Genomic DNA, 13,831 nt, shown 5'->3' on the forward strand with positions numbered 1-13,831 from the left:
TGGTTTTTTAATGTATTTATTTGTTAGAATATTCTGCCTTTCTTTAGGAAAATGCCTGGATGCCCAGTTTGGGATGAGATACATCCTGCTAGCATGCCTTCTGCAGCTTTTATGAGGGATGTGTATTGAAAGAAATTTCCATCTGGGTTCATTTCCAAGTGGGGAGAAAGACACCGGAAACATGTAGACTGCTTGAAAGATGGTTTAATGGTGGGCAGGACCACATGGCTTTTAGGTCCTGGACAAAAAAAGGCACATGGAGTGGAGCAGAGGTGGGTTCCTCCTACTGCATACTAGTATGTGCGATTTTGCTTCCGTCCATGTGCAGAAGTAAAAAATCGGTGAAAATCGTGCCCGTACGCGAGTGTCCCCTCACATGATTTTGCTTCTGCACATGCAGAAAGTGCAACAAATGGTGCATGGACTGGCAAAGACAGTACCGGAGTTGTTGCATGCAAATTGCACAATTGGCGGGCCCCTACTGGACTTCCGCACTGGAACACACCAGTAGGAACCACCTCTGGAATGGAGAGATGGTTATATTTATACACTCTCTTGGTCCCTGCCTTAGAGTTTCCTGTTCCTGTACAAGAAATGTATCCCATTGGCTGTCAGACTCCCAAGGGGTGGGGATCTTAGCTAACTTTGTAGGCGTCTGTGCCCCAGGCTTGGTCAGGCCTTGTGTCAGTCCCAACCTGTTGGGGCTTCGATTTTGGCGGGGGTAGAGAATGCTTGCAGCCTGCCATCTCCTGATGCTCAGAGAGCTCTGTGACGCCATTTGAAGCCTCCCAAAACAGCCGTTGCTGCCCAACTGATAGGCAACAAGGAGAGTCACCATTGCTGCCATTGGGGCATGTGTGGAGCTCAGCTCCATGTGCAGGAACAAGCTAGAACTTGGCTTGTTTGACACTGACATGGGTGGAGGGGTGGAGTTGCTGATTGAGGTATGGTAGCTTTAAATTGTGTTGGTTGCACAGAAAGTTTGACACTGGTATTTTTCTTTGTATGTACACTAAGTGATAATGAGTAGTGCAGGAGACCGGGGATTGTGAGGAATTAAAGTACTCTAACATATTTCTATCATTTTTTTTTTAGCTTTTCTTTCTCTGTGGCTATCCAGAATCTGAAAGGTTGTCAGTGTCTCTTACTTCTACATCTGAAGGGACAGAGAGAGCATGGAAGAGGGAACACAGGTTGGCCTGGAGCAGAGGAGTCTGTGGAGATGGCAGATAATGTCCACCATTATCTCTTGGTCGAGAATTGAGACCGAAGGAACGCATTCTAACTAAGGAGGCTGTAGCCGACATACCACAAGAGGTGGATGAGGCTGGCCAGATACTGCAGCTGCAAGAGGGAATCTTGGGTGGCTCAGCCTTGGGGAGTTTGCTACCTACAAGAGCATCCTTCCTGTACTTACACTGTCCAGGAGCCATTTTACGCAATGGAGAGAAAGACGTATCTCTCAGGATGAGTGGAGCTACTCCACTGTGGTGGAAAACCAAACACTTAAGTGAGAAGCCATGTCCAGGTCTTCCCTGACAGTGGACAATGTCCTGTCAGCAAGCTTTTGAACAGCTAAAAGTGTTTTTTGCAAAAGACAGTGTTAAAACATCCAGACCCTGCCAAGCCATTTGTCATGCAGGCTGACACAAGTGATAAGGTGGTAGCAGCAGTGCCTTTGCAAACAAAGGAGCAGGGGAGGTTACAATCGTGTGCCTACACATCCTGAAAGCTCAATGACACCAAATGCAAATAGCCCATCTGGGAGAAGGAGTTTTTTGTGGTTCAGTGAGCTTTGCTGACAGAGACATCTGCTGGAAGACTTTTTTTGGCTGGTGCTTTATCCTGAAAGTCACAATATGTTAGTAAGCAGGAGGAAATAGTGCAGGCAATCATCCCTGCTCCAGGCCCCCAAAAATGTCAAACTCCACCGACTGTAAATACAGCCCCTACTGAAAGCACTGATGACAGGTATAACCACTGATATTTAAAAAAGGGTTGCTAGCTCATGAGTAATAGCAAGCTAACCAAACAATTCTTAATCACATAGATAGGTTGGCGTGGAAGGGACCCAAAGTTTATGTCCTGAGTGCTCTCCTGATTGAAGTGTTATGTCGTTGTCATGACGTCCACACAGCCGGCCATTTTGGATTCCTCAAATGTTACATTTGATGACTCATCAATTCCGGTGGCTCCAGCTTAAGAAAGACGTTGAAGACTATGTTCATAGCTGCATAACCTGTACAACAATGAAAAAGAAGCTTGGTAAACCACCCAGTCTCCTACAGTCTGTGGTGTCTCCAGTAAGACCTTGGGAGGAGATTGTTATGGACTTCATCATACACCTACCTGAAAACTGTAATATGGACAATTGTTGATTTGTTTTCAAACTTGGCCAGAGTTACCATCAGCCTAAAAGTTGGCTAAAATGTTCATAGAACATATATACCACCTATACGGGGTGCTGCAAAGAATTGTGTCTTACAGAGGAATGCAATTCACTGCCATATTCTGGTGGGAAGTCCTAGCCATGATAGGGTCTTCCCAAAGCTTAGGTTCAGTATTCCATCCTTCCACCAATGGCACAGTTGAGTGGGCCAATGCAATGGTCCATTCCAGTGCTATATCAAAACATATCCAGTGCTATGTCAAATTCAAACATTTGATTGGGTGGCTCTGTTACCCTTTGCAGAAGTAGCTTATACTACTTCAGTCCATAGTAGTACTGGATATACTCCATTGCATATTGCTATAGGGGTTGAGTTTGTCCCTATGCCGGAATGCCCACAGCTGATGCCCGAAAATATTGAGATACAGGAATGAATCATGAAAATGAAGAGTCTGGAACGCTCTTCATTTCCACATGCAGAAGCAAAAAATCATCGAAATCTCACACATGCGCATGTCCTCTCACAAGATTTTACTTCCTGCACATGTGCAGAAGCAAAATCTCACCGGGATGTGCCCGTCCACTCGCCAGAGTTGTGCATGCATCACCGTTTTTACTACCTGTGTGCAGAGTGGCCCGTACCGATAAGAAACCCAATACTGCTTCCCAGGTGCCATGTCACCACATGGGTAGAGAACTAATCCTATCATGTCTTAATCCCATCACCCTGGAGATGAAGGGAGGGCAGGGAGCTGCAGGAACTGTTTTGTCAGGAAAATATAATATTTTGCTTTTAAAATATTTCCTAGAATATTTCATTCTTCTAGGAGGGGAGGTGCTAACTTCCCACATTAAAACCTTAGATCTGTTTCTTGCTGGGGTGGGATATGTCCGGTGCAAATATAAGGTGCAAATATAAGATATGTCAGGTGCAATATAAATATTTTCAGCCTTGCAAATGCTTAGAATATTCATTGCAGTCCTTAATTTGACCTTTGCAATGGCTAGTGAGGCTCTTGGGTTAAAGGAAGTTCTATGGGAAGTTCAACAAAAAACTCTGCATTCTAAATTTTATCCTTTCAAAAAGGTCTGTGTTAAAAGACAATGATAGGCTCAAAGTCACAATGTCAGCTCTCTCATAAGTAGGAACCTGAGTTTTACCAGTCATGATCTTAATCAATATGGCATGTTGGCACTGATTGAATTAAGATCAATATAAACTATGTCTTAATGATGACTTCATTGAAATTATGTCTGCTTGGTACATGCCTCATTTAAAAAAAGTCTAGGAAAATTAGTTCATCTTATTGGGAATGTCATTTGTGATTAAATGTCACAAAGATGATATAGCAAAGGCTATGAAAAGTAATGTGCTTTACTTTGGATATCTTTAGCACATAAAAAGCAGGATACAAAAGAAACTTATCCTTAATTTCTTTTCAATTCTAGTATATTTTGTGCTAAGCCAAAACATGAATATATTCTAGCTTCTTTGTAGATCTTTCTGTGTAGCTGCATAACATGAGAACAAATATAATTCAACATGCAGAGTTCTTAAAACAGGAGCACCTAACAATAGCTCAACAACATTTAATGTTGTAGCCTACTTATTCCTCTGTTTCAGGAATAGGAAATTATGGATAAGTACAATGAACTGAATTGGTGTAAATTAGTTTTAGCTATACAGTGATCCCTCTATTATCGCGAGGGTTCCGTTCCAAGACCCCTCGCGATAATCGATTTTTCGCGATGTAGGGTTGCGGAAGTAAAAACACCATCTGCGCATGCGCGCCCTTTTTTTCTATGGCCGCGCATGCGTAGATGGTGGAGTTTGCGTTCCCCGCCGCCCACGCAAAGGGGAAACCCCGATTCGGCTCCTCGCTGCTGCTGCGCTACCGAGCAGATCAGCTGCTGGGCGGCCAAAGGAACCTTCCCTGGGTCTTCCCCCTCTTGCTGGCGGGCGAGCGAGCGGCGGGCATCAGCGAGGAGCCGGGGTTTCCCCTTTGCGTGGGCGGCCGGGAAGACCCAGGTTGGGGGTTCGGGGGGGTGCTGGGAAGCCCCCCAGGCCGGCTGCGACCTTTTAAAACAGTCCTGAAGCCAAACGCGGAAGTGGGGTTTTTTTAATTAATATTTTTTTTTAAATCGCGATATAGCGTTTCGCGAAGATCGAGATCGCGAAACTCGAGGGATCACTGTATTTCTTTTTCTTTTTATTATCTAATGTTTTAATTTTGAGCATTACTTCTTTTTACTGATTTGTATAAATATCACTACATGAAGAATGGAATTGTGTAAAATAACAACAACAACAAAAACAACAGAGTTGGAAGGGACCTTGGAGGTCTTCTAGTCCAACCCCCGCCTTGGCCAAGAAACCCTACACTATTTCAGTACATATATGTATATCAGTATGGAGAGAGAAACCTTGAAAAATATGATGAGGTACTATATAGCATCTCTACTTCTTCCAGCCAATCAGAAATGCTGAACATTGCTGAACCATTTAAATTGATATTTTAGTGCTAACTGGTAGAAGCTTGCCAGAGTTTTCAAAAAATATTTTTTCTAATCCAATCTGCAAATGCTGAAAATAGTTCTTTATTGATCACTAAATCTTCATCTAGCAAAGAAACCTGATAAGTAAACTACAGGCATTTTAATATCACAGTGACTGTGATTTATGTCTTCAATAAATATATATTGAATTTTAGCAAATTTCTGCAGATTGAATTACATTTTTTTTTAAAAAAAATAAGGAAATACATTTTATCTTTTCTAGACAGGCTGCTTCTGTAACTAGAGCTGCAAAAGAGGATATATGATGCCACCTTCAGTGAAAGAAAAATACTACATTAAAGTTCTATTTATTACTTTTAAATGTGGTTTAAAAGTTTATCCTATCCTTGCTATATGAAATTCAAGAGAAGGCATACATGGAGTTCCAGATTAAGGTCAGTTAGGAGGAATCTTAGAAGTAAAGATGTATGTATGTATGTATGTATGTATGTATGTATGTATGTATGTATGTATGTATGTATGTATTTATTTCCTACAGCAGAATAACATGGCTATCTACCTTTTAAGAAATGTTTACAATGGAAATCCAGCCGTATCAAGCAAGTATCTAATTCTTTCATAAACAAATATCATATTTCTAGAGTCTAGACAAATGAAAACGAAAAAAATAAATCTTAAACTTTAGAATCTGCTAATTCATTTATAATATGGATTATTATGAGAAATTGTAAAAACTCCCTCTTTTTCCTCCACTCAGACCTATTAAACTATTTTATTATAATAGTCTTCATATGAAACAGAAAAAGATAAAAATACCACCCATGTTGAAATTTTGTATAAAATCACAACAGCTGTTCATACAACTGTTTACTTGGGAGACATCCTCCAAAACAAGGCAAGCAATTTATTATATACAACATGCTTCTCTAAATAAAGAGGGGAAAATGGATTCTAAACTTAAATAGGGGGCTTATGAAACAATAAGTTTCATAAGCCTCCATCTTTGTCTCACTAAGGCATACTAAGTGGAATAACTTAGTATGGTGAAATAATCTCTTATATGTACGCAGAACCAAATACAGAGGCACACTGTGTATTTTAACAAGTTAGTTAGCAATGTATATTCCAGAATATATACCTCTTGGTATACTTGGTAATTGTTTGAAGTGCTCATTCTAGAATAAAGGTGCAATGTAAAACTCCTCAGGTTTCCTTTCTATAATGTTCAATTCCGTCATCTGTGAACTTACACGAGGGCTTATCTGTGCATACAAAATATAACATAAAATATACTTAGACTGAGCATCCCTTTATCATTTTTAAATACTGCCTGCATTTTGTTTTTTGTGTATCTCTGATTATTGTTAATAAACGTCCCCTCCCAGAGGTATTTAAGGAACTGAAGTTAACTACAGTCTATAAAAAATGTATATTTTAATATGTTATTCTTTAATTGTCTACAATACTATTACACTGATTGTGAGATATGCTGTTTATAATCATGAATAAGCATTTATTTTAAAACCATCTTTCATCCTGGCCTTAACCATAGCTAATTGGCTTCAACAAAATGGCTTTTTATATAAAAATATATGTAGTTTCTGTGTACATACAGTACACAAATGTATCTCAATCAGTTTTAAAATAACACATGTATCTCTTCTACAGTGTCCATCTCTGCTTTATGGACTCTATATACTGGTATTCAGACAGCTCTCAGCTCTTAAGACAGATTCATTGAATTGCAGAATGTGGACTAAAGGTAAGGCACTATTTCTGTTATGAACCCCAGGCCATCGAGAGGATATACTTAAAAAACATGACAATACACCAATGCTGAAGTTTGATTTGCTTTTATTTGTAATGCATACACAGAATATGCAGATATGTACAGGGAATCCCTAAGAAACATGCAAACACAAAACTAGATGGTATAGCTAGAAACTAGAATACTGAATAAAATTCAAAGTAATATTCATAGGTCAGAGCAGTCATTCTTAATTTGGGTTTTGTCTCAGGCCTCTTTTCCATTTTTTAAAATTATGGATGATCCCAAAAGAGGTTTTGTTTGTATGGGTTATATTTAAAGCCCTACATGGCATCGGACCAGAATACCTCCTGAACCACCTTCTACTGCACGAATCCCAGCGGCCGATAAGGTCCCACAGAGTTGGCCTTCTCCGGGTCCTGTCAACTAAACAATGTCATTTGGTGGGCCCCAGGGGAAGAGCCTTCTCTGTGGCGGCCCTGGCCCTCTGGAATCAACTCCCCCCAGAGATTAGAACTGCCCCCACCCTCCTTGTCTTTCGCAAATTACTTAAGACCCACCTGTATCGCCAGGCATGGGGAAACTGAGACACCTCCCCCAGGCTTTTATATTTCATGTTTGGTATGTGTGTGCTGTATGGTTTTAAATGATGGGGTTTTATATGTTTTTTAATATTAGATTTGTTTCATTGTAATATTGTTTTATTATTGTTGTGAGTCGCCCCGAGTCTTCGGAGAGGGGCGTCATACAAATCTAACAAATAATAATAATAATAATAATAATTATTATTATTATTATTATTATTATTATTATTATTATTATCATCATCAGTAAGTATCCTTTTAATTACATTTTCTGCCACAATTGCTTCTCATAATCATTTGATGGGATTTTAATATTGTATTATTTTTCCAGATAGGGTGGCAAATAATTTTGATTTCAGGAACCCCTGAGAGGGTCTTAAAGAGTCCCTAGGGGCATCTAAAACTTTAAGATCCTGCCCAGAGTCGGGAAGGAGTTGAGTGGCTTATAAAATGGACGGATGGACGGACGGACAGACAGACAGACAGATAGATAGGGAAAAAACATTGGGTTACAGAAATGGGTTAGAAGTAGTGAATTTGACAAGAGCAAAAAGCCAGGTTTTTCAATTTGGAAACTGAATATCAAATGCAAAGTAAAAAATGGAGAATATTTTTTAAAAGATCTTGGTTTAATAATTGATTATAAATTACTGTTGTGCTTTTCGAGATTGATTTTGGAGTTTTTCCCCCTTTAAGCAAGCTGAATTCCTTCCTGTCTGCAGTCTCTTATTGCTGCAGTCTCCAGCAATGGATTACTATCTTTGGCTTCACCTCTTCCTTTTTCCTCTACTAGGACAACAGTACAAATTTCCTGGGTACTCATCCATAATAATTAGAGCAGCTCAGCTGTGGTACCAGTTGCCTAGAGAGCTCAGGGGAATTCTCCTTCCAATAACTACCCAAAGGCTAGACAGTATATTTATGCAAAAGTGTGAAATGGGGATTGGATTTAATGACCTAAACGGCTCCTTACAGTCCTCTTTAATTCTACAAATTTAATGGAACTTATTTCCAAGTAAATTTAAACAGAATTGCAGTTCTGCTTAATAGGATTCTTAAAATGAAACTGTCTCAAACTGATGGCTTATTTTCAAAAATCGAATTCAAAGATCTGAATAATTAGGTAATTATGGGCCTTCACTCTTTCAGCCCAACCCACCTCACAGGGTTGTTGTTGTAAGGAACCCAGGAGGGAAAATATGTGTTGGATATATTCACTGCCTTAAGTTATTAAAATAATAAAGGTTTGATACAAATAAAAATAAAATAAGTTGCATCATTCTTGTTATTTAGAAATTATAGCGTGTTTTCTGGTTCTAGAGAGAAGGTCCAGTCGAAACACCGAATCAATCATCCTCATCATCCTCATCATGTTTTTAGTAACATTTCAAGATTATTAGTTATAATAATAGTAAATTATACTACCAACATGTATACTACCAATACTACCAATGTATACTACCAATGTTTACTACCAACTATGTATAGTACGTACTTGACAATACGTACTTGACAAAATAAAATAAATAATAAATACAATACAATACATTGCGTGTTTCGCTCTGCTCATTCACCCAGTTTGTCCTAACTCTTTCGCCATCGCCTTCAGGAAGTAAAGGTTGCGCAATGGCTTCTGGGAGTTGTAGTGTTCTTCCTGTAACCTGTGCCGTAGATCCCCAATGCAACGGACTAACGTGGGAACTACTGCTAGTTTCGGCCGGTGCTTTACGTTAAAATGGCGGCTCCCTTAGTTTTGGTGGTTTTGGTGGCCGTAACGGTTCGGGCCGCTTTATTCCGCTCCAGCCTGGCCGGACTCATCTCCGAGAGGGTGGAGGTGGCGTCTCCTTTAAATGCTTGGAAACGAGGTGAGGCCTACGGATAGGGGTGGGGATTGGTGGTGGTCCTCAAAGCCAAAGGACATCTTCAGGAGCTCGACGCCTAGAAGCACTGAGCCTTCGTGGGGACGTCGCTCTCCCTCCAAGTGCCGCCCTTGCGAGCCTTGGAGTGGTCGTGACCCAGCAAGTTTTTACCTTGGGAAGGATGTATCGGTGTCAAGGATCCTTTGGCAGGGCTGGCACGATGCATTCTAACTTATTGAGTTCCTGTTTTTCTTTGGACTAAGCCTTGAATACTTAGATCGCCGGCTTGAGTCTAAGGAAGGGTTAAATAGACAAAGGGAAGGAAGAAGGAAAGCTGCAGGAATTTGGGGAGTTTCTTTGCAAGGAATTTTGTTTTCCTAACGACTTTGTCATAATAATAATGATAATAATAAATAACAATGACAACAACAACAATAGTTGTTATTATTCAGATAATTTGCCGCTACATCACGCAGTCCTAGGTGCTTGGGAAGCGCCTGACTGGTGATGATATACGAAATCCAGCATAGTGATCTCGTTTGCTGTGTTGAATTGATAATAATAATAATAATAACAACAACAACAACGTTGCAAGGGATCTTGGAGGTATTCTAGTCCAACCCCCTGCTTAGGCAGGAAACCTTACACTACTTCAGATAATTAGTTATCCAACATCTTAAAAACTTCCAGTGTTGGAGCATTCACAACTTCTGGAGGCAAGCTGTTCCACTGATTAATTGTTTTAACTGTCAAGAAATTTCTCCTTAGTTCTAAGTTACTTCTTTCCTTGTTTAGTTTCCACCCATTGCTTCTTGTCCTACCCTCAGGTGCTTTGGAGAATAGGTTGACTCCTTCTTTTTGAGATATTGGAACACTGCTATCAAGTCTCTCCTGGTCCTTCTTTTCATTAAACTAGCCATGCCCAGTTCGTGCAACCGTTCTTCATATGTTTTAGCCTCCAGTCCCCTAATCATCTTTGTCGCTCTTCTCTGTACTCTTTCTAGAGTCTCAACACCCTTTTTGCATCGTGGTGACCAAAACTGAATGCGATATTCCAAGTGTGGCCTTACCAAGGCCTTATAAAGTGGTATTAACACTTCACATGATCTTGATTCTATCCCTCTGTTGATGCAGCCTAGAACTGTGTTGGCTTTTTTGGCAGCTGCTGTACACTGTTGGCTCATATTTAAATGGTTGTCCACTAGGACTCTAAGATCCCTCTCACAGTTACTACTTGCCGTTGTAATTTTTAGTCTGAGATGTAAAAGGCTCTAGAATTTCACCAAGCCACACATTCCAAACCAAAATCTAATAAATAAAAAGGTTTGGGTTCATATAATATGCTAAGCTTCAAGTAAATTGCACTTTAGATCCAAGTATCATGAATAGGCTGACTGGATTACCTTCTTTTATTTCTACAAGTCAAAGTGCCCTTTGACACTTGAGACATCCCAGATCTCTTGGATGCAAATAGTTAGGACATAAGTGATGTCTTTTGCAGTAAAACTGAGATGTAGCCATCTAGAAATTTTGTAAGAAACTTAATAACCAAATTATGTAGAAAGTGAAGAAGCTTATGTGCTGTCTAACTTTGGGTCATAATAATTTGTTCTTGATAAATGCCTAGAACTGTGTGCAGTTCAGAGTGATGCAGTTTAAGAATTATGTACATAAACATGAACTTATTTTTTTTGTTTTCCAGTGGTTGAAGGACTAGCCTTACTTGATTTGGGTGTATCTCCATATTCTGGAGATATCTTTCATGAGGTAAGTATATCCAATTTTTGCTGTGAACTACTTCAATATTGTTACTCCTGTATAACATGCTTTTTATATTGAAGATGGGAATATAATGTAAAAGAATCTATAGACAATAGACAATAGAATTATATCGTCTTCTCACTTGAGCTGCTGAATGCATAGGTCGATACACAAATGCAATTCATGGGAATGTTCATTTTTGAATTTTTTGATAATAGAAATAACTCAAAACTTGGCATCTCAAGTTATTTGTTAAAGATTTATTTCCTGCTTTTGGAATATTTTTACAAAATGAAAAAGATATATAAAATATTACTTAAAATGAAATAAATAAATATATGGTGCAGATGGTGAATACAGGAAGTAAAAATATATCTCATATTCTTGGTATAAGGAGAAAAGGAACAGGTCTTTTTTTCCTCAGGAACATGTATAATTAATAAAGTATTTTTAAAATACCAAATTTTATCCTTACTGTGTCAGTTCAGTAGCAAAAAAATTCATAGATATGTTGGCAGAATGTTTTAGGAAACTTTAATGGTGGGTTATTGTTTATGTCACCTAATAGCCCTTGTGGTTTAGTGCAGTATTGGAGGCAAACTGTCCACAGCCAGGAGTTTGATCCTGACAGGACTCATAGTTGACTCAGCCTTCCAGTCTTCTGAGGTCAGAACTTTGTCAGAACAGAAAGCTGGCTTGGAAGGTTACAGATTGTTCTGACCTAGGCTTCTTTAGAAAACATGAAGCAGAGTCTTAGTCCCAGTTACACCTCTTTTATTTACACGACTGTGAATTCCTTTCATTCACGGTCCGCAGGGCTTGTCGAACAGTCTTTCAGAGGAATATTTATAAGCACACACCTTATCTCAACACTGCCAGAGAACTAGTTTCCAAACGCGGGCAAGGCAAAACTTGGCACAGAGTCTGTTAGAGTCACAAACCACCACTTTCCACTCTTGAAATGACTGAAGGAACTAATAGTTTCCTGCAAAAGCCCACGTCCCATTTGTTCCTCTTTTATTTCCTATGGGAGGAGCCAATCATCTCCAAGGTATGGCTTTACTCCCAAGTCGACCCTGCTTTCTTAGTTGTTCTTGTCTTCTGGAAGCTCTGTACAGGCGCACATTGGGAACAGGCTCCAGTTGTTCCTCTGCCTCACTGATGTCTGACTCCAGAGGCAGCTGATAACTGGCCTTGTCCCCCTCTCTACTTCCAACGCAAAGCCCTCGTCTGAGCCTTTCCCAGACTCCAGAACTGGCCCATGTTCCTCCCTCAACCTCCTCACTGTCCAATTCGGCTACCAGCTCTGCTGGCTGTTGGCGGGCCACAACACTGATGATGATCCCATGTTCCTGAGACAACACATGCAAGTTGGCAGCTGAACTTTGATCATGCAGCCAAGAGGATAATGCAATGGTTGTAAGTGTAAAAGCTGATCCCAAGTTATTTTTTTTCAGTGCGTCACTAAATCAATGGTTGTAAGTCATGCCTTGCCTTGCCATGTCCTACTTCAGTATATTTTTCTGTCACATCAGCCTTAGACTTGTACAGTGAATTATTTCTTGATTGATTGATTGATTGATTGGACTTTTATGCTGCCCCTCTCTGAGGACTCGGGGCAGCTTACAACATATAACGAAACAATATATAATGTCCTAAATCCAATTAATTTTAATTAATCATCTAAAAAAACCAAAGTCCATAAAAAGACACACATTCCCATTCAATCGACTTACTCACAACACATTCGTTGGCCAGGGGGGTAGAGTCTAGTGATTCCAAGCCTGGTGGCATAAATGAGTCTTGAGACTCTTGCGGAAGGCGAGGAGGGTGGGGGCAGTGCGAATCTCCAGGGGGAGCTGATTCCCGAGGGTCCACCCCCCCCCCCTACAGAGAAGGCTCTTCCACTAGGCCCAGCCAAGTGACATTGTCTAGGTGATAGGAGCCGGAGAAGGCCGACTCTGTGGAACCTAACTGGTCACTGGGACTCATGCAGCAGAAGGCGGTCCCGTAAGTATTCTGGTCTGATGCCATTGTAGGGCTTTATAGGTCATAACCAACACTTTGAATTACTTTTGCATTAATGATTTTGGGTATTCTCTGTAGAAACCACACTTAGAAGATATTAGATAGCTATCATTTCCACAATTAATAAAGAAATAAGCTTTGATCTAAATTTAAGTTGTCTGAGATCATTGTTTCTTTTTTTTCCTTCCTAGACACCATTCATAATATACCTCTTTCATTTCCTGGTTGATTATGCGGAACTAGTGTTTATGGTATGTAATTTTCAACCATCAAATAATTGGCTCTCTTTTCAGAATTTATTCTTTGATTTCTTCTGCATATAGAATACATTTTCTAACTTAAGATAAACACTTTTTAAAAGATCTGAGTCTGGCTGAAAGTCATAAGCACACTTAATAAGTAAATATAATTCACTGAACTCATTAGGAACCTATGGAACTTAGTAGGATTCTTGGGGGGGGAAACATGTTTAGGATAACATTGATATTTTATGTGTAATTTTTAAAAAACATATATGGAAAAATTGGTTGGGATTATATTTACAGCAGCATCTTCGTTCAACTTCATGTTCCCTTTGAGTACATTTCTATATTTCCAGAAATTTTTGATAGGATCCCACATCTGGAGTGCAAAAATTGGGATAACAGATTGGGGCAACAGAGATACAGGCAGATTTTTTTTTGTCTCTCTTTGCTGCCCTGTTGTGGTTGTCCAGATCTGTAGCTTTATACTTTTGTTTTTATCTAGTAATTGACCGGATGTTTGCAGCACAGATCTATTAAGTCTAGTTTCACTCAGAGTAAGCTGTCCTACACTGAATAATTATCCAAGGCATTGGAAATTGTTTAAGAAACTCTGGTATACCATAATTTCTTGACATTTACTGCAAATCTTCTTCCAAAAGTATTTCTTGATAATACTGAAT

General features: G+C 39.6%; 1 protein-coding gene and 1 long non-coding RNA gene across 2 annotated transcripts in view; one reads left to right on the plus strand and one right to left on the minus strand.

Annotated features, from left to right (window-relative positions):
• On the minus strand, nucleotides 1–9,080 carry LOC139163764 (uncharacterized). The gene is made up of 3 exons (XR_011558521.1): nucleotides 8,806–9,080; nucleotides 6,045–6,168; nucleotides 1–2,239 (listed from the first exon to the last, which is right to left on the minus strand). It is a non-coding gene; the product is annotated as an uncharacterized lncRNA (long non-coding RNA).
• Nucleotides 8,903–13,831, plus strand: part of PIGU (phosphatidylinositol glycan anchor biosynthesis class U) — a 24,590-nt gene continuing 19,661 nt past the window's right edge. The window contains exons 1-3 of the mRNA XM_070744859.1: nucleotides 8,903–9,123; nucleotides 10,820–10,884; nucleotides 13,098–13,157. Coding sequence (XP_070600960.1) covers nucleotides 8,994–9,123; nucleotides 10,820–10,884; nucleotides 13,098–13,157 — 255 coding nt within the window. The 5' untranslated portion in view covers nucleotides 8,903–8,993. The remainder of the gene's footprint in view (nucleotides 9,124–10,819; nucleotides 10,885–13,097; nucleotides 13,158–13,831) is intronic.

This window comes from Erythrolamprus reginae, chromosome 3 (genome assembly GCF_031021105.1).
Source record: "Erythrolamprus reginae isolate rEryReg1 chromosome 3, rEryReg1.hap1, whole genome shotgun sequence".
Taxonomy (NCBI): Eukaryota; Metazoa; Chordata; class Lepidosauria; order Squamata; family Dipsadidae; genus Erythrolamprus; species Erythrolamprus reginae.